Below are 21,626 nucleotides of genomic sequence, written 5' to 3' on the forward strand. Positions count from 1 at the left end.
CTCTCCATCATCACAAAGGTGCTCTATTTGCATTTCCAATTAAGTATATTAAGTTAAACTATTATTGAGACAACACTTTGGTCTTTTCGAGTGACTTAATTATTTATCTTTTTTTTAACCAAGCTACAACAGCTGATCTATTGGTGCTTCAGCAAAACTACAGGGTCCAGATAGCTATTGCAGAATTTATACAAATGTGGCCACGATAGAATCATTTTACATAATCAAGTGGTATCTACTTCAAATACAGCTGACAACTTCATTTAGTTCGAAATGATTTTTATGAAGAGAGCACTTTGAGGTTGAACTTATCATCCGAATGGATGTTTGTATCTAAGGGATTTCCTTCTGGCAAACCACTGTGAGGTAAAGGTCACAAACCCTGTCGCTCCCCCATGCTGCTAGAGTTCCAAGTAATCAACACTCCAATCAGCTGCTCAGAGACTATGCAACACTGTTTCTGTGAAGGATTTTCGCAAATTCTGCATCTGGCAACCCATCCACTGATCTGGGGCCAGGCTGGTGGCGTGTTGCCAGGTTTAGGCGGTACGGGATCGGCTGCTTTGATTTCTCGGCTGACAGCTGCAAAGGTCAGCGCCAGACATTGTGTTTGACACTGAGCTGCAGGAAAAACAGCCCTAACTCTCCCAGAGGCAAAGGGCCATCTGTCCCCTAGAGAATCACTACACAGGAACAAACTGGAGTGATGGGTTGAAATGGAGTGGAGATTACTATGGCCTCTCCTGCTATGAACTGTTTATTAAGCTGTTCACTAGATGCTCTGACACACCAGCGGATTAACTAGATGTTTCCACTTTCCAGTGAAACTGGAATGATATCTTCATTGATATTAAACTGATTTCATTGTTCATTTAACTGTATGTTAAAATGTGCAATCATATCAGTTTATATGGACCTATAGACCTATAAAGTTTATATGAACCTAAAGTAAAATGCAGGATTTTTTAAAGCACCACTATGCAACTATGTTGAAATTAAAATGTCCATAGTCATGTGAAGAACAGATGAAGATAGTCATGTGAAGAAAGTCTTGTCTCCACTTACTTTCCAGGTGCACTATGTCTATTTTTGTTGTTCAGCATGTGAAAATGTCAGCATATCGCCATGTTACGATCCAGGCTTGTGTGGGCAGTAAACATGAACTGGGCACCAACACAAGGAAATGTCAATAAAAATATATTAATTAACAGAAAAGCGCTTCTGGTTGTGGATGTGAAGATGGAAATGCTGGCAATGACAGAGTTGGAAAATGGATGAAGGTGCATAACCTGGATGTGGATGTGTGTGAATATCAGCATATCAGGGGGCAGAGTGAGAGTCTCTGAAGTGAGGCTGATCTTTGGGGCCATGTAGCCTACTCCAGGTGCAAGCTATCATAACTGACCCTGCAGTCTCCCCACAGTCAATGCATGTGCCTCTATTCTTTCACACAAACTCGTGTCACAGATCTACGTCACACACCACTTGGAGGTGCAAACAATCGGAGTTTTGGTTAAAACATTTCTTGACTTTATTTGGAAAAATAAACTCCACAAACTAAAGAAAGAGGTACTTTCAGACTGCAAAGCCCAGGGTGGTTTAGATGTTTTGGATTTCACAGATACTGCACTTTTAGAATTGGTTGGATCAAGAGATGTTTATTTAATTTAAACTCTTTATGGTTTTTCATTCCGAGTCACATATTTAACCAAGTTGGTGGCCTTTCTTTTATTTTAAAATGTAATTACCTCCCCTCCAAGCTTCCCCTTAAGCTATCTAAATTTCATCAGCAATGCCTTCTAGCCTGGAAACTATGCTATAGCCACAATTTTTCACCTCATAAAACACTTAGGCCCTATTTAGAACAATGCTAACATTCTAATTAAAAACAAGTCCATGTGTTTCTCTAAATGGTATGATCATGGAATCTACAATGTTATCTCTTTATTTGACAGATCTGGTGCAGTTCTGACTTACGAACAATTTATGTCACGTCATAACTTCTCTGTCCCCTTTAGGAAATTTAGCTTGCTTATAAAGGCTATTCCAAAAGGATTAATCCAATTGATAAAGAATCATCTATCTTTTGGAGGAGATGATATAATACAACATAAGCTAGTTTTGAATGGGATAGATATAATGGACAGAAAGTTTAGTAATAAACATGTTCGCAAGGTCCTTCAGGTTAAAAATAGAATTACACCAAGGGGCAAGTTCTATTGGCAATCTCTGTTGTTCAGGACATCAACTGGCATAAAGCTTGGCTTTTACCTTATAAATATTGTATCACTAATAAAATTAAGGAAGTTCACTTCAGAATTCTTCATAAGGTATATCCAGTGAATGTTAGCATAGCTAAATATGCAGATGTCAGTGCTATTTGTTCTTTTTGTGGTAATGAGGATGAAACACTGCAACACTTTTTTTTATTGTAAGGAAACCACATTGTTTATCAACAACTTATCCAGGCATGTTTTTGGCTCCTACTGTCTAACTATAAAATATGTTTTGTTTTATTATGAAAACCCTGATAACAGCTCACTTGAATATGTTGTAAACTTCCTTATTTTGCACTCTACATTTTTTGCAATACATCATAGGAGTGATTAACGTCAACAAATCTAGACTTGAGAAACTCAACATTTGACACCTCCACCTGTTTAGTGTATTAAAGACATCAAATAGTCTGCTATACTTACCAAATTCATAGCCAAAGAGCCAGAAGGAAAGACGCATGGATGGCTATAAAAGCTGTGCTAACCTTTCATTATACAACTAAACACGACAAAATATAACCCTTGAGCCAGCTCCTCACTATCTCAATGGCAATGCAGCGTTTGTTTGCACCTCCAAAAACATGGCGTACCTGGTTACCACGCAAAAACGGCCACAAATACCCGTATGTTTGTGTGAAAGAATGAAAACAGCAGGGGGCACAGAGGGTCATCACACGCCAACACTGACAAAAGACGCCATGTTGGCAGGGGCGTAGCCAGGATTATTTTATAGGGGGGGCCAGCTGGGTCCAGACTTTTTATTGGGGTGGCACTTGGGAATCAAAACTACTATTTGAAAACTACTCAAAAAGTTTTGAAGATTACAGTGTCGGCTACCCAGTCTAGGCTACAATTCATATTAATACTTGCATTGATTTGATTTGATTTTATGCATATTATACCATTCTTATTTTTAAATGTAGCCTATCACTGTCAGCTGGACATGACTTTCATCTATGTGTAGGGCAGACTGTCCTGAATCTGGCAATATAAGAACCATGGTGGAGGGGGGGTTGGGGGCTGAGCAATGTACAGACATGTGGTGTGAGCCTTACAGAAATAAATGGCAATTTTTTTATTTAGTAATGAAAAATAACCTTTCTGCGCTGTACACTCATGATGATTCTGAAACAACTTTTTACTACATTGTCATGAACAAAGTGAAGACAAAAAGGTGTTTCTTTGTCGAAGAAATTGGGATGCAATGTGAGTCTCAAATTGAATGCCATGCAGGAATTTGCTAGGATCTCAAAACCGTATTATGAACATGCTTTGCCATAGAGAAACACATGATAGCGTTGGATTATGATCATGCTTTGCCACCACAACACACAAAAATGTGGGGTAAGTCGAACTATATGAAGTTATTACTTTGATGTCATTTCGTCTGTTTTATAACCCAGAAGGATGTACTTGGTATCAAATGATAGCTCTGTGTCTCCTCTTTCAACTGACATGCGTGGCATATATATCCGATCACGGGGTCGTGAGTAGGGCCTAATTCAAACGAGAGTAATGGGTTTTTGTACATGATGTTATTTTGCAGTCACGTTGTCTGTTTTTATAGCCCAGAAGCATCGATATACTTGGTACCAATAGATAGCCCTGTGTCTCCTCTTTCTTCTGATATGCTTGCCATATCTATGCGATCAATTTCGCGAGTTCGCGAGTAATTCAAACGAGAGTAATGGGTGCGCAGGTGAACTGTAAATATGAATCAATTTGATTTAATTTCATGATTATTTTTTATTTTCATACTTGATCGCACAGACAAGTGTTTAGTCTCGTTGGAAAGCCCCACTTCTGCTCTGTCACGCAATTAAGGTTTCATCTCGCGATGAACAATTCTGGAGCAATGTAACAAAGAACTCAGGCAAAGCAACCTCTGCCTGACCAGCTATGGCAAGAACCACACGCCGTCAGCAAATTCTGTTTTTATAAAGTAGCCTAGGCTAGGCCCTATTAGCCTACTTTTATTGGAGCCATCCGGAGATATGTGCCTAATATGCTTACATTTCACCCGAATTTGTACTTGGAATTTTATCGAAATATTTTTGTAACAGCGTTATACCGCGGGCATCCGATTATTTTTTATCAGCCCCACACTTCAATGTCAGAGCCTACCTAACAAGGACAGCCCAACGCAGCTCACTTGGCTATGATTCGTGACACATTCTAACATCTTATTAGCATTAATGTTCCAACTCATCATTAACTCACCTGTTGTTACTGAGGTTAAGTAGTAGTCTAGGCTACTTTCAAGTGTTTATAACAGATGACTTAAATTGTCCCGCTGCTGCTGCTGCACTATAGGCCTACTCACGATTTGATCAGAACCATAGTACACTTCCTGACTGGGCCAATGGTCGTAGATAGAGTGCAGTAATTGGTTCAGTCCCTGCTTTGCAAAGTGTTGGCAAAGTGCCGTCGAAAACGAGCTGGGGGGGCCAGCAGGGTGGCCAAGCTTTGACCAGTGGTGGCCGTGGCCCCCCCTGGCCACCACGTAGCTCCGCCTCTGCATGTTGGCAAGCTTTTATCAGTGCAATGTATGCCTACTTTTGGTATTTGTTAGCCTGATGTAGCCAGACTCAGGCTAGGTGTTTGTAATATTTGCATACTTTTGCTGATAACTCTAATTTAGAGGACCAAAAAATGCTTCTAAATACTATTAGGCCTCAACTGACTTTCCAAGTTAAATTGGTTGGTTGGTCTCAAGGGAAACAGCGTCCCCTGTAGGCAACCTGTGCAGTCACGCTGCCGCACTAGGCTCTGATGTTGCGAACTACAAGAGACTACAATTTCCATGGTGCAGCGTCCTGTGTCACAGGAAGTGATTTTAATATGACCTTGAATTTATCAGAATACGTATCACGAGTGGAAACAGCATGGCGAATAAAGATCCAGGCGTGAGTTTATATTCCTTTATAACTTTACTTTTGTCACTATATCGATGCTTCTGTTGACACACAATTACATGCATGTGCACTGCCATTATTCATACGAATAAACGGGTGTGGGGGTATTTCTGTGTCACTGTAGAAGCAGACTGCGTAGTAGGGCTCATCCCCTGATCTCATGTCTCATAACGTTAATTTGTTAATAACCTTTACCTTAATTTAGCGAGGTTCATAATGGTAGTCATTAGGCTATGTCCAATATTGTTAGGTAAAGTTATGTGGAATACGTTTTTACAAACCTGTTGGTTAGTCATTCGTTATAACATTAGAAGAACATCTTTCAGGTTCATGTCTCGTTAAGCTTAAGATAATTTATTTAATCAGTGTAACCACGTCATATTTTGTGACACTACTACATTGCAAGACAATGTTGTGTACAACACCACGATATCTGTGTAACGTTAACTACAGAAGAAAGAACCGTAAAAGTCACACAAAGGCGTATTTATTTACTGCATTATGGTGTCAAATCACAGAAATGTGTCAACTTTGATGAAACTATGTAGAAATATAGCAGCTCGCTGTAATGGGGGGGGGGGGGGGCTAGTAGCTTAGCTAAACATCGTTGCCAACGTTGTGTTGGTCAAGGGCAAGGTAGCAAGCACAGCATGTTTCATGGATTCAAAGTTTGGCCAACATATGACCTCACTTCCTGCTTTCCTATTTTAATTGAACAGTTCTATAATTAGGAATGAACCTATAGCATTTTAATTAAACTGAGTGGAAATGTAGGCCTACATTTGTGTGCTTGCCGATACTGAGTAGCTTCTACTCTTTCTGATTTAATTACCACAAAAATCACTATAAGGCTAGCATAGAAATGCAATTAAATGGAGTGCATACTCTTGTCTTTTTTAAATCTGCACCAATTAACATTGTGTTGGTCCTCAACGAAAGTTTACACTGGTTATCTTCCTAGGTAAAGAAGAGACATTCTTTAAGTATAATAATAATAATTGAAAAAATACTATGATTAAGTATAATAATAATAATTGAAAAAATACTATGAACACTTAACAGCTTCGGTGCCAGGACCCAAACAAAGTGCACCATCAGCCCCTTACATGTGGTGTGTGTTATAAATATCAGGAATTATTAGTCAGTAGTAGAAGTCAGAATTATTAGATTGAGAAATTATCTGTCTCAACTCAACAAAAGGTATCAGTATTTGAGGTTAAAGGAGAATTCCGGTGTGCTTTTGAAGTGTGTTGAAATATGATACCGAGTGTGAACGTATGTCTCCTGCTCATTTCTGCTTGTCCCCTGCACTCAGAAATCTGGCGCCAATGCTACCAACAGTTTTTCAATGGGGGTGCCTCGGGCATCGGCCTAGCCATGCAAATAAATCACTGTTATACACCATTTACGAGGCTCAAAGTAGCTCCATACTTCATTGGTAGACTTCCAAGGGCCTTGACATCCCTTATCATACCTGTTCATTCATACTCGTCGCTCGACTTATCGTGACTAAATTTAAGATGGCTGCAAACGCTAAACTCCGTGAAGATACTGTCTGTATAAATCGTCTTGTAAGTAAATTACCAGTGCTTTTTCAAAGTTCTCAATGTCTCGTTTTAAATGTCAAGGCCCTCGGAAGTCTACCAATGAAGTATGGAGCTACTTTGAGCCTCGTAAATGGTGTAAAACAGTGATTTATTTGCATGGCTAGGCCGATGCCCGAGGCACCCCCATCGAAAAACTGTTTGTAGCATCGGCTAACTAGCGCCAGATTTCTGAGTGCAGGGGACAAGCCGAGATGAGCTATGAGACATGTTCACACTCGGTTTCAACACACTTTAGGTCAATATCACACCGGAATTCTCCTTTAATCATGATCGTGTGTCATGGGCAAAAGTATCGTAATAGATCACTGAATCAATATTTTGTCCATCCCCTAATGTGGTGCATCTCTATGTATAGATGATGCAGATATTTTTTGTGGACAGATTTATCTGCACTTGAAATTTTGACCATGTATAATCATAATACAAATAGTTTTGATGTGTCTAAGTCTTGACCTTCTCTGTGTTGGTCTCTCTGCCTGGATGGATGGAACAGGGTTTACTTCAGCAGCTCCGGCAGATCGCTGGCAGAATGTCTGCCGGTGGTCCTAAAGGAGCAGGCCTTGGCGTCAAACTGCTCATTGGAGCCGGAGCCCTGGCTTATGCTGTCAGAGAGGCGACGTACACAGGTACATGGTGTTAGTTATCCTCATGGCAGTGATCAGTAATCCAGTCACTAAATGCAGGTCTTTAAGCGGTCTTGAATTTCTTTGTCATGTCCAAACCAAGTTTTTGACAAATTTGAACCCAATTCGTAGCAAAATGACTTCATGTATCCCTACACAGTTTGGGGGGTATTGTTTAAATGTGGGCAAATATCCTGATGGTATTTGAACTGTGTTTTCCCCTAGTGGAAGGAGGGCAGAGAGCCATCGTCTTTAACCGCATTGGAGGGATGCAGATGGATACAGTCCTGTCAGAGGGTCTCCACTTCAGGTATGGCTAGATGATGTCTGTGTGTTTGTAATGTAAATGTATGTATGGGTTTATTTAATGGCATCAAACAGGTACAGATGGATTCATTTTATAAGTGGTGGATGTTGTCTGCCCTGCAATTTTGAGCACAAACTTTTGGAGAATTAAACCTATAAGCCACATATTGATAGTATTGCACTGTAGTTACTAAATCGGACTTATTAGGTTGAATCAGAGCCCTATAGAGATCTGTCTGTACGGCTCTGGGTTGAATTAAGCCATACATCGTGATGCCTCTAATATGTTTGTATTTGATTTAACAGGATCCCTTGGTTTCAGTACCCCATCATCTATGACATCAGAGCAAGACCTAGGAAGATTGCTTCCCTAACAGGAAGCAAAGGTATGTTTTGACATTTAGGCTTAGTCTTAGTCTAGCAGTTTAGATATTTTTTAAAAGTCGGGCTCGTTGTCAGTAGCAGTGATATTCTAGAATGCTAGAATCAGTGTGCTAGGAGTCAGGCTTATCTTGTCAGTCTTGCCATTTAGTTGGGCAAAGACACAAACTTCAGACAATCGATACCGAATGGCAAATGGGCCAAAATGGAATTTTAACCCCTGAATATTTTTTCAATGAATGTTGTTGTAAGTTAGTGATGGATGTGGATCCAAAGCAATAAAACAACGTGGATCCTCCTTTTTTACATTCTGGGAAGTGCAAAGTCTAACGGTAACTTAATAGCTATACAAGATCTATTTTCAAAATTAACACCATGAGCAATATCTTAAGCACAAACATCAGTGGGTTAGCTAAAAGCTGTCACATGCCACCTGATGGCTTTAGTTCATGCAGGAGATCCTTACCCATAGACTGACTTTGCACTTTGCCCAGTAAATGAGGGCCCCATGAAATTAGACAGAGATTGTGACTAAGTAAAGATTTTGGAGTGGGCTATTAGTTTCTCTCTGGGGCCGAGGTGTCTTAGGACCACGGAAATACTGAATGAGGTAGAGATACAGGTGGAAAAAGGTAGAGAGCTATTTAACCATGGAATTCATTGTATTTACATGTGTTGGCAAAATGAGAGAATGTTTATTTTGTTCATTAATCAGTTTGCTTGACCATTATGTTTGCAGTTTTGCCTTTATCGAAGGCAGACGTATGCTTAAGTATGCCGCTATTTGGGGAACCCTAGTCTAACAGCTAGCATTTAACTCAATCCTTCACACCTACTATACACTCGCTTAGGGCTTTCAGACATACGTGTAAGACCGGAGGTTCTGCGGATGTTAAACGGTGGGGTCATATATCTGAAGAACATAAACGGTCATATGGAAGTACGAACTTAGCCGGTTGTTCTACTACTCCCCTCCTAGTATTTCCTTTGGACATTATGTAAATGTGCTGTGTCTGAACGAAGCGTAGAACATGCGGTTAAAATTCACACCTAGTGAGAGGGCGTGTCGATGACGTTTCTTTTGTGCGTCCATGTGGTGGGGGCACTTAAATTTGACTTAAATGCAAGTGTCATGATGGAGTGGTTTAGTGCTGTCCAGAAAATCTCCAACCTGAAAAGATCCAGACATCACGGAGCACTTACGTGACTACTTCAAGTATTAGCCTACAGCACAATAGATTTTTCTTCTTTAACCTAGGCTACATAATGCATACATTTTGTAAACAAAAACAGCAGCTGTAACAGCAGCCGCATATATTCTGCATCATATCTCGCCTCTTGCGAACTTTGCAAGCCCCCACGCCTCACTCGACAACCACACAGAGATTCTGTAATGTGCGTGTATGTCGTTCACACATAGGTCTGTATAAGGTCAGTATAAGGTCCGCAGGTTAGCATCATATCTGAATCATTCGAATTGTAGGACCTCCGTTTGACCAACCTCCGCATATACTCCGGAGGTTATATCTGAAAGCCCTTAGTAAGTTATAATAAGTAACTGTAATATAGATGTCACACACACACACACACACACACACACACACACACACACAGACACAGACGTATGTACGTACCGGAGCCCATTGCATGCTACTGTATTTAGGAGTGGCAGTAGCATCAGCAGAGGCAGAGAGAGTGAATACTGAAAATAGACAGTGTTTGTCTTAGACACCATGTAACACACTAGAAGGCCATGCCAGTCAGTCTGGGGACTGAAGAGGATTGGATTGCCCCCAGGCATGAGGGGAGAGAACACTAATCAGCTCTCGCCCTCAGGCAGTGTTTGTGGAAAGGGCACATTGTATGTGTATGCTCTTGGCCTATCAATACCATTTGTGCTTATTGTGTTTTCTGTACCCTGTACCTTTTCAGTTTTTTCAGGATTTTTTCAACATAAATATGTAGGAAAATAACGTGTCCTTAAAGTCTTCTGCCAGCTATGCACACTTTATTCTAGACATGGGCACACGTATTTGTGACTTTTTTTTTTTAACCACATTTCTTGACTCTTCGGCCGTCTGTGTACAGTTTGAGCATCAGTAGCCTCTCCTGGATCCTCATGTGGTCCCTCTCTCTTTTTGCGTAGACCTGCAGATGGTGAACATCTCGCTGCGTGTGCTGTCCCGGCCACTGGCCTCCAACCTGCCCTTTCTCTATCAGCACCTGGGCAAGGACTACGACGAGCGGGTGCTCCCCTCCATCGTCAACGAGGTGCTCAAGAGTGTGGTGGCAAAGTTCAACGCATCCCAGCTCATCACGCAGAGAGCGCAGGTACATGAGTACATCTGTGACCGCGGAGGCGGCAAGGACAACCTAAATGTGTATAGTACTTAAACATGGATAAGTTTTTGCCTTAAATTGCATTGTGCCTATTTGCAAGGGCATTGTTCCCACCTCTTTTGGGGCCTACCATCAAATGTTGGACCTTTGGTTCTCAAAGTGGGGTCCGGGGCGACCCATAGCCAAGGGGTCCGCAAAATAATTTGTTTGGAATTATAAAGTTGAGTTTTAGCATTTTAAAAAATGCCCCTTTTCACCCATAAAACTTCATGAAGGTCATGAAGAACCATTCCTACTATTGCTAGCTTGGCTTATTTGTTAGCCAGCTAGCTGATGAATGTGTAGAAATGTTTGAGTCAGTCAATGCACATCTGCCAAAAAAACATGGGATAGTGGACCTGTCCACAACTTCAGAGAATACAAATGACATGCTAAATTGTTACGGTTATGGAACGTCCTCGGAATATTTTCTCTCCCAAAAGGGGTCCTTGGAACCAAAAACATTGAGAACCCCTTCTCTATAGAAAGCTGAGAACCTGTAGTTTTCGTAGGAAACAGTCAAAATAACTGTGTGATGTACTCACACAAAGTTACAGAGGCTAGAATATAGTGTTTTCTTTCTGCCGGATTACAAGCATCTCTTAACTGACCACATTTCAGCCCTCTAGGTCACTTGATATCCCTTAAAAACACAACTGAGCCCTAGCACCAGGTCTTGTGAAGCTGTGTGCAAAAGTAGATCTATATAGAATGAAAATATGAGTGCTTTAGACCATTATTTGTCAAGGAATGCTCATGTGTTTTGTAAAATGCCTATGGAAACTCCCTATAGGACTTTTGGTTATCCAAAATGCATACTGACAATCAAATGCTTACTGCACATGAACCCCTTTGTGTAGAAGCATAATCCTGGTCTCAAATGAAAGGTAACAATTTGTGGTTTCTTGTGGACTTTAGATTGTATGTCAGGTGTTCTGATATAGACTGACTACACAAAATATGGAATAATTGTAGATAGATAGATATATAGCTAGATACTTTATTGATCCCCAGGGGAAATTCAAGGTCTCAGCTAGGGATGTAACGGTATGAAAATTTTACCTCACGGTTATAGTGACCAAAATTATCACGGTTTTCGGTATTATCACGGTATTTTTAAAAGTGTGTTCAATATGTTCAGAAAGCACTGATAGGCCTACACAAGCTGAACTAGTTTCAAAAAGTGTCCCGTTCAGTTTTTCATGTTTAATTGGCTATGTGCTTATCGCTTAACTTACCCTACCATGCCTTGGAGGTTGCTATTACTGTTATTTGGATCGAGACCAGGCTTGGAATATCACCATTCTGGGGGCAAGGCCACTTGGCCTGCAGTTGGGCATATTTGGTGGAGGGCACAAAGGCCACATAGGCTATCAAAGTTGTATAGCCTATTCACTGCAGTAGACCTGCATCACTGTATGAAACATTACAAAAACATGAAACATGACATATTACATAGAACTGCAAATCATCTGATCATCTAATATTTACAGATATCTAGGCTATATTTAACATTTATTTTATATTTGACCTGTTATGAAATCATGTATTGAACAATTTAAGCACAGTTCAGCTTTAAGAAACTCAAATAGCCTAGATGCATGCTTAGCATTTTGTGATCTACTTTCACAAACTCTTAGTCAGCTGTCCTCTGATTTACCGATATCTAGGCGATATTTGTTACATTTATTTTGTATTTGGCCCGTTATGAAATCATGTGGAACAATTTAAACACATTGTAAAACTTAAAGCCCAAATTTGGAGACATCCATGCATGTCGAAATGTACTGCAAATTCAAATATGGATTACTCTGGAACGGCTAACTGTACAGGGGACTGCTTTACACCTTTGTGTTCGGTAAGGTCTGCTGTTTATTCTGATATATGGTTTGTCATGTGTTAAACGAAAGGTTCGTGAAGTATTGCACCGAGAGGAATGGGTAGGGAGATGGACGAAAACCTTCAGTAGAATTTATGATTAAATTTAATTATATTATTTACGTTTCTCGCGAACCGTTCACCACAGCAATTCGCGGCTAACATCGTTTAAAAGCTGAGAAAAAGCTCTTTCATGTGATGTCTGTGTGATGAGTAGGCTATACTTCGCGAGTAGTTCAACTGAGAAGAATAGGTGAATTTAGACGCACTTTCTTTCTTGCGCTGTCACTTTCTCCACTGCGTAAAAGACTAAATTAATTTGCGCTGTGAATGCTAAGATTATTTTGACAGGCCATAGGCTAAATAAAATTCACTATTAGTAGGACGCAAAGCAGAATATTGAAAGAAGGGCACCAAGGCCACCGTGGCCTGTAAACCTCTGATTTTCAAAGGGACATCACGGCCAACGCAAGGGGAAACGACGTGGCCGCCGTGAAATTCCTACCCTGAGTGAGACCAAAGTAAGTGTTCGAAATAAAACTTTAGGCTACTGTGTTCTGATAACGTGAGTGGAATGGATTTAATGTGCACGCGAACATAAAAAGACGCAGAGTGCAAATGATACAGTGCAAGTTTTGCGGTGAAAATGTTCCGCCTTTTAAAATCAGGTGTAGCCTAATCCAAATCGCAGTTAAAACCATCAATTAGACAACAGAATCAGTAGGGTACCAATTTTGCTTCATTGTACCAGGCCTACTGTATGCCAAAAGCAGGCTCGGATGAAGCTGGGAAGGATTAAACACACGGTTTCAACACCGTGGTAATCAACCGTGATAATTATGATATTTCAAAAGAAAACGGTAATTGTTATCGTCAACATTTTTATCACGGTTTATCATTATACCGGTAATCGTTACATCCCTAGTTTCAGCAGCATACAGACAACACATACACATTCTTTAACAGCAGAAAAAGTAATTAAAGTATATAATATAAAAACACAACTAAGCAATAAGGACAGTAGAAGATAAAGAATATACTAAAATACAAATTATACTAACTAACACTTAATCTAAATCAATTCTAAAAACAGTATCCACATAGTGGTGATTAATTAATCAGAGGCGCTTGCAATGACTGAGGCAGGGACTGAGCCTGTGATTCTCTGTGCATGGTAAGGTAAGGTGCTCTGTGTGAATGAGTGTCATGGTGATAGTGCAATGGTGATAGTGGTCATGGTGATGGTGCAAATGAGTAAGTCCAACAGTGCAACAATGCAGAAATAAAGTCTATATATCTATATATTTAACTATTTTAAGAAAAGGTATAAGTGTGGCCACAGTTCGGCTGTGGCATGGAGGGAGGGGTTATGCATATGTGCTAATGTGCTAATATAGCACGCAAACAGTGAGGCAGAAAGACTGGTAAAAGTGGCTAGTGGACAGACAGTATCCAAACATGGAGGGGGTGAAGAGGCAGACAGACTATGCAGAGAAGTCTATCTCTCCTCTTCCCTTAAGTGAAGCATTGAACAGTTCAATGGCCCTGGGGACAAATGACTTTCTCAGTCTGTCTGTTGTGCAAGGCAGTGAGCGAAGTCTCCAGCTGATCAGGCTCTTCTGCTTAACAATAGTGCTGTGGAGTGGGTGACACTAATTGTCCAAGATGTTGTACAACTAATATTGGATAATACAACATGAAGATTCCATTTCTATGGATTCTTGTGAATATTTCAGTACCCAATATGTTGCATCTACTTATTGTGCTGCAGCTACACTGCAGCCAGAGGTCAGGGTAGCACCAGAGGAGGGGGAGGGGGGCATTTTGGATCAAATTTAATTGAGATTAAATTAATTAAAGATTAATCTGAGAATGTAAAGCACTATACAGATTGTACATGAAACAAGCTTTGAAATGGTGTATAACATTACTATGCTACATAGCAATATGGTGCATACAATTGATTTAGAATGTTGGTGGGGGAGGGGGGTAACTGTCCCGCCGGCGGGACACTGAAGATTATGTGGTTTTAATGCATGTCATTTGCACTGATGTGAAATAGTTTCACAGAGATTGTTGTACTCCCCTCTTAGTCTTATGAAGCTATGCAAAGATTTGACAGTAACATGGCTATACACACCAATAAGTTAGTTTTGGTACATCAGCATAATACAACGCAACCGGAAAGTATTCAGACCCTTTCAAGTTTTCCACATTTTATGTTTCATCTTAAAATTGATTCAGTTCATTTTTTCTCTCATCAATCTACACACAACACTCCACAAAAAACAGGTGTTTGGAGTGTTTTGTAAATTTATAAAAAATAAAAGTCTGAAATATTCAATTTACATAAGTATTCAGACCCTTTGTTATGACACTTGCAATTGAGCTCTGGTGCATCCTACTTCTATCAATGGTCTTTGAGATGCTTCTACAACTTGATTAGAGTCCACCTGTGCCTAAATTAATTAATTGCTTATTATTAGGAGAGGTAGGCTTGGTTTTCACTCTGACATACACCATCAACTGTGAGACCTTATATAAAGACATGTGTGCATCTCCTAATAATGTCCAGTGAGTTCATTTAGGCACAGGTGGACTCCAATCAATTTGTAGGAGCATCTCAAGGACCATTGATAGAAATAGGATGCACCAGAGCTCAATTGCAAGCATCATAACAAAGGGTCTGAATACTTATGTAAATGGAATATTTCAGTCTTTTATTTTTTTATACATTTACAAAACACTCCAAAAACCTGTTTTTTGTGGAGTGTTGGAGTATTGTATGTAGATGAATGAGAAAAAAATGAATTGAATCTATTTTAAGGTGAGTCTGAAATATAACAAAATGTGGAAACTTGAAAGGGTCTGAATACTTTCCGGTTGCACTGTATATGGCACATTCATGCAGCTGGGAGGTGGGAAGGTTCCCACTTCGGAACTTTCCACTAATGAATTGGGAGCGTTGACTTGACAACAGCAAACCCCAGCCATTGTGCACAGGAACATGCATCCAGGATTACTCTGCTGACTGTGCTGGTATGATATGTATGTGGTCCTCAGGTTTCCCTCCTGATCCGCCGCGAGCTCTTTGAGCGAGCCAAGGACTTCAACATCATCCTGGATGATGTGGCCATCACAGAGCTGAGCTTCAGCAAAGAGTACACAGCCGCCGTGGAGGCCAAGCAAGTTGGTGAGTCCTCCAGCAGAGCGCCCCCAGTGTGTGACGCTGCCCTGGAGCTAGTGCTGGGCGGTATACCGGTTCACACCGTATACCGGTGTATATTTCCGTTATGATATGAATTTATTTATTAATATACCGCCATACCGGTGTATTTGATTACACAACGTTTGGAACGCTGCGCCGCGCGACAGTGTTTCAGAGAGGACTTTTTTCACACGCACGCATGGTGCCACTGCGAGGCATAGTGAGGGTAAACACAAAACACCATAAGTTTTTCCCCTGAAGTATGACCCTTAAGGCTTAATTTCTCCTTAGGTAAGGGGTTTATTTAAGGGTGTTGCACAGAAGACATCCACATGAAGTTAACGTTAGCCTACCACTAATGTCATGTAAACCACACAATAACAATAAGGCATGTTTCTGATAGGCCTATTTGACAGAGTAAGCATATTAGCAGAGATGTTTTATTTTAAATTGTATAATTTTCAAAAAAGTATAATTATTGCAAGTTGCACTACTTTTTGTATTGGTTTTATACAAGATGTTTGTGAAATTTGCACAGTAAAAGTTCTGTATTTTGACTGCAATTGTCTTTGCATTCTGATTAGATTTTTCATTAGAATCATGAGTTTTCTGGGGCCATGCAAAACTGCATTAACACTAGTGTGGAGTTATTCTACACCATGACAGTAAAATAGACCATCCTTAGTCAGTGTACTGCAGCAATTCCTTTCTCAACCTGTAGAAAATGCTGTGAACATCTGATTATGCATGGGGGAAAAAAATACCGTCATATACCGTGAAACCATAAGAATTTTGAAAAATACCGTGATATACATTTTTGCTCATACCGCCCAGCACTACCTGGAGCTGTGTGTCTGTCTGTGTCTCTGTCTGTGTCTCTGTCTGTGTCTCTGTCTGTGTCTGTGTCTGTGTCTGTGTCTGTGTCTGTGTCTGTGTCTGTGTCTGTGTGTCTGTGTGTGTGTGTGTGTGTGTGTGTGTGTGTGTGTCCAGAGAGGCCATTTCGAGGTCCTGGTGGATCTCATCTATATTTGATGGCTGCATTCTGTTTAGGGTTGGGCAATATGGCCAAAAAATGAAATCTCGATTATTTTTGTTGTTATTGTTGTTGCTATTGTTGTTTTTTATATATTTCTTAAAGCATTTGTTTTCTCTCTGCCTGAACTCAAAATCACAGCCTTGTGCCAAAATCCAGGGCTGTATGTAATCGTGTTAGCCTTAAGGCACAAATAGGCAACAAAAAGACGTTGCTCACGTGCACAAAAAACATGGCGGACATTCGTTTTTACGTCAGCAGAAAGTGAAGAATTCTGAAAGTTTTCGGCACTAATATCTGTTCAGATTAAGTTTTAGATTGAAAAGTTTTATTATGTTTTATTTTCATACTCTTGGTTCAGTGAACACATACAACCGTCAGTTTGTTAATTAAAAGAAATTTCAATTGCAAATAGCCTTACCTTTTTAGTATTTACAGTTACAACCAGAAGGCCTACCAAGAAAGGTCATTAGTACTTAATAGGTTACAAGATAGTTAACAGTCTAAATGTGACATTTGTAAGATTGTTACAAATGTCTTACATGTCAGATTGTTACATGTCAGATTGTTATAATTAGGGGTGTAAAGGCGCACGTATTTGTTCGAACTGTTTAGGTACAGGGCGTTAGGTTCAATACAGATGCGTACCGAATGTGCCAAATGCAGTCTTTAACAGTAATCAACAGTAGGCAGTTTTGCTTGCAATATGACCGTTAAGTCAATTAACATCAATTTTTTTTTTTTTTTGTACAGACGAAACTGTGATTTTAATGTACAGTTACACCCCTAGTTATAATGCACATAAAAACAGATATAGCCTGAAGATTTTTTACAAACCAATTCTTGCAAAGCAGCACTGTCTGTGAGAGCATAGACCTGCATCAATCCTAAATGACTACTGGTTGGATGGTTTCTTGACTCATGCTGCTTACTTTGGCTGTTTATCAATCAAGTAAAACCTGTCGATTAAGCATGTTCATAAATTGAATTCACCGGCATTGCTGTCTCACAAGTGTAAAGTAATTTTTCACAGCGATTAAAAGCATTGACTTCAGTTAATCGAGTTCATTCGATATATCGCCCAGGGCTAGTCCTAGTTTGTAGTAGAGCTCAATTCAGATGGCATGAGCAGTAAAATAAAAAAGAAAATGGTGTTTTACAGGTTCTTTCTTACCTTGTGTATGTGTATATTTGAATGTAGTGTGGTATTTTACAGGTTCTTTCTTACCTTGTTTATGTGTATATTTGAATGTAGTGTGGTATTTTACAGGTTCTTTCTTACCTTGCTTATGTGTATATTTGAATGTAGTGTGGTGTTTTACAGGTTCTTTCTTACCTTGTTTATGTGTATATTTGAATCATGTTATGTTTTTCTACACCCCACAGCAGTAGGGAAACAAATAATAAAATAGGGAAATAAGTTGTGATTTGCATGTGAATTCTAGGGCTTTGTTCATAGGCTTTTAGTCAACTGACCTTGAAAGAAGTTTGAATGTATTTGGGATATTGATTGTGAATTAAATGTTGGTTTTGAATGACACCTAGGTTAGGATGGTTCAATTTCACGTCAACCATTTTGGCAGGAGATGGTAGGGCAAGCTCAGGTTTTATTAAATCTGTTAGTGAAGTCTCTGTTCAGTTCAAGTGGAGTAGAATCAGAACCTTATGACAGTAGTCACACCTGGGCATATTGCATGTCAAAAATGGCTGCCGTGAAAAAGGTCCGTTCCCAGAGATATTATGTAGTTCAGGAGGCATTGTAAACTCACAAAATAATTTAACAGTTAGCCGAAATTACATGTAAGGCAACCAGATTATTCAATTGAGTATAACTTATTTGTTTGCACTATGTGAAGATGTTTAGCTGTACAGTTTATTAAACATTATAACAGAAGTTTGAAGGGGAAACTACCTTTGAACTCCAGCCTGCATATTTTTGTTGGAAATAAACACTAATTTGATCTCAAATAATCATTTGAATTGAGTCAAAGCCTTGATGAGCTCTTCATGTTTTGAAATGTTGATGCTCATTTTTGTGCAAACCACTAGAGAGCGCTGTCTCTCCTCTTTTACCTTCTAGAAACTTTTGTGTGGTGGTGAACATACAGTTGGCAGTGAATCAGACACAATAAAACTGCTGTGTGCTTATTGTGGTGTTAAATTAAACTCTTTAAATACAGTGATACTGTTAGTTCACTAATAAACTGTGTGTGTGTGTGTGTGTGTAGCCCAGCAGGAAGCTCAGAGGGCACAGTTCTATGTTGAGAAGGCCAAGCAGGACCAGAGACAGAAGATCATCCAGGCTGAAGGAGAGGCTGAGGCTGCTAAACTGGTCAGTGTCTGGTATCCTAGTCTCTTTGTGTTTGGCTCAGACTCTCCCTCCGTGTCTCTCCCTCTCCCTCTCCCCTTCCCTGTTCCTCTTTACAACATTCAACACACTAACAACAACCAGCCTTGAAGCAATTATCAATTGAAACCTCATGCTATTCATTGTTAAGGTAATTCACCAGCTGCATGACATTCCATTGGTGTGATCTCAAGACAAATTAAATTCACTTGTGCAAAAAAAAACTAATTTACTTGGTGAACTGGCTACAAAACTGATCACTTGTAAATGCTGACTACATAAGCAGCCGTTTGTCTGAGTGATTTAAGAAACCATGTGTCTGAAAGGGCCAGTAGAGAGCGCTGTGTGTGTGTGTGTGTGTGTGTGTGTGTGTGTGTGTGTGTGTGTGTGTGTGTGTGTGTTGGGGGGGGGGGGGGGGGGGGCGCGCTGGCCTCTGTGTGGAATGGGGCCGGCGGGCAGTGATTGGCAGGCGCGCTCACGCCGTCTCCACGTGTGTTTGTGTTTGGTCCGCAGCTGGGGGAGGCCGTTACCAAGAATCCAGGTTACCTGAAACTCCGGAGGATCCGCGCTGCCCAGAACATCGCCAAGACGGTACTGCTCACCACCTCAGACTCCTGACTTGTGTCTGAAATTGCATAGTCATTTGTTTAATTTATTAGTTTAGTTTATTTTTGTTTAGTTTTATTCTCTGTTTTGTAGTCAAACTTGTGCTCAAGTCTGCAAGCAACCAGACAAATACAGCTGCTCTCTGAACAGTCATTCTAGGCTGTCTGCCGAGTGACTGATGAACTGTTTGTTTTTTTTCCCTTCTTTTCCTTCCCTCCATGTTGTTCCCTCGCATGGCGTCCAGGTGGCTACATCACAGAACAGAGTGTACCTGAATGCTGACAGCCTGGTGCTGAACCTCCAAGATGACAATTTCAACAAGTATGTGGGGCTCCTGCAGTATATCCTTTCTTCTCTGTCTTGTGTCTGCCAACAGAACACTTTTTTCGTATTGTTGCTAAATGGGAAGGGGGGGGGGTAGTGCTTTGTGATCCAAGGCCATTGAGATTAATCTGAACACAGCCCTGTGTTAATTTATAAACAGGCAGTTTGACCTTGACCAGCCAGTGAGGCAAGCCTCAGCAGTGGCTTAAGGACTGCATGTAGGACTGCTCTTTGGCTGAAAGCGGGTCCTCTCAGCAGTGGCTTAAGGACTGCATGTAGGACTGCTCTTTGGCTGAAAGCAGGTCCTCTCAGCAGTGGTTTAACATGTAGGACTGCTCTCCTTCTCTTTGGCTGAAAGCAGGTCCTCTGTGCTGTGTATAATGTGGGGTAGCTCAGTGTTCATTATTAGGCTTAGGCATGATGAGACACTGGTAGGGGCAGTCTAAGTGTTATAATGTATAATGCAGGTTGGTGCTGAAAATGGTGTGAAGCAGAAAATACCTGTACACTTGCAGTAGCTACCTGCTTTACCTACTTACCTATGTGTGTTCTCTTGCAGTTTGTCGTTGGGGAAGTGAATGGAGACCTCGTCCTTCAGAGAGCGAGAGAGAGGGAGTGAATGCATTCCACACGTTAACCATCGCCGCCACCAGAACTCCTGACCCCCCCTCCCCCCCCCATTTGATTTCTACTCAGCCACTCAAGCAGCGTCTCCTCTCTACAGTGCCTGTCCCTGAGTGTGTGTGTGCCCTTGGGCTCTGGGAACATGGACTTGGGTGGCCTTAACAACATCAGAACAGTGTGTTTGCCCCCCCCCCCCCTCCTCTGCCCTCTCCCATCCTCCCTCCTTCTATTCAGCACCCCTACCCTTAGGAGCAGTCTTTTGTTAAGCATTGATGGCATCTTTGCTCAGAGTGGACAGTGAAGGTCAGATTTTTTTTTTTTAGATGAAGATACCTCAACGAATCACTGTTATGTAGAACCATCTCTGTGCAATTTCATGTACATGCATATCTGTATTTGTTAAGCTCTCTATAAAGCCTGTTGTCAGGGCAGTGTGTGTGTGAGAGAGTGGTGTAAATCATTTGAACTCTTCTTAAGAGTAGGCTCCTGTGAGCGACCGGGTCCAGTTCAGCAGGAACTCAAACTAGACACTGAACACACAACCAGAGGCCACTGACGGCAAGAGTTTGTGTTTACACTTTGGCCGCATTTGTGTTCTCATGTGTCTCAAGGTGGCGTAAAGCATGTGTGTTTTTTGGGGTGCAGGAGTTGGGTGGTGTAATAAGAGCACGCAAACAGAATTTTGATTAAATGTTTATTTTGGAGTGAAGAAGTGAATATGTGGTTCTTTGAGAATCAAGGGGTGGTGTGGTGTTGGGAAGAAAGTGTTCATCCCGGGCCGTATATTTCTTATATTTACTAAAACGAAGGCAATACTTCACCACAAACTCAAACCAAAATCAATAATGAATGATGTTTTATTCCGTATGTTCTGTTGTTCCTAACTCTACCACAGGATGGCGCCAAAATGTAGGTTTTTTTTTTTTTCATCCTCACTACCTGACCGTGCTGTCATGGCCCTCTAGTGTCTCTGAGATGAAAGGGAACCGAGCAGGAGAGGGGAGGGCCGTGTGTATGTGAGCGGATGCACTGCAGCACTTCAGCGCTATAGGCTGTGTTTGTGTGAGAGGCTGAACAAGAGAAGAGAGAGGGGGAAAGAAAGAGAAAAGAATGAATGCA

General features: G+C 40.8%; 1 protein-coding gene across 1 annotated transcript; it reads left to right on the forward strand.

Annotated features, from left to right (window-relative positions):
• The first annotated feature begins 5,100 nt into the window (after positions 1-5,100).
• phb2a (prohibitin 2a) lies at positions 5,101-20,947 on the forward strand. Its single transcript, XM_076295124.1, has 10 exons — positions 5,101-5,182; positions 7,292-7,424; positions 7,647-7,731; positions 8,034-8,113; positions 10,255-10,439; positions 15,429-15,558; positions 18,835-18,938; positions 19,467-19,544; positions 19,804-19,880; positions 20,443-20,947. Exons 1-10 carry the CDS (start codon positions 5,162-5,164, stop codon positions 20,459-20,461), a joined length of 912 nt encoding a protein of 303 aa, XP_076151239.1. The 5' UTR covers positions 5,101-5,161; the 3' UTR covers positions 20,462-20,947.
• Positions 20,948-21,626: the final 679 nt, after the last annotated feature.

Source organism: Alosa pseudoharengus, unplaced genomic scaffold (assembly GCF_046254945.1).
Source record: "Alosa pseudoharengus isolate Yale_2024_CS ecotype anadromous, Long Island Sound unplaced genomic scaffold, YU_APseudo_1.1 YU_APseudo_1.1_scf_2, whole genome shotgun sequence".
NCBI lineage: Eukaryota > Metazoa > Chordata > Actinopteri > Clupeiformes > Clupeidae > Alosa > Alosa pseudoharengus.

What these genes read in the sequence shown, in the direction of transcription:
- phb2a (XM_076295124.1), top strand. Translation starts at nt 5,162, where the DNA reads ATGGCGAATAAAGATCCAGGC. An exon ending in TGGCGAATAAAGATCCAGGC is followed by an intron (nt 5,183 to 7,291) that starts GTGAGTTTATAT and finishes TGGATGGAACAG; the next exon opens with GGTTTACTTCAGCAGCTCCG. An exon ending in TTCCCTAACAGGAAGCAAAG is followed by an intron (nt 8,114 to 10,254) that starts GTATGTTTTGAC and finishes CTTTTTGCGTAG; the next exon opens with ACCTGCAGATGGTGAACATC.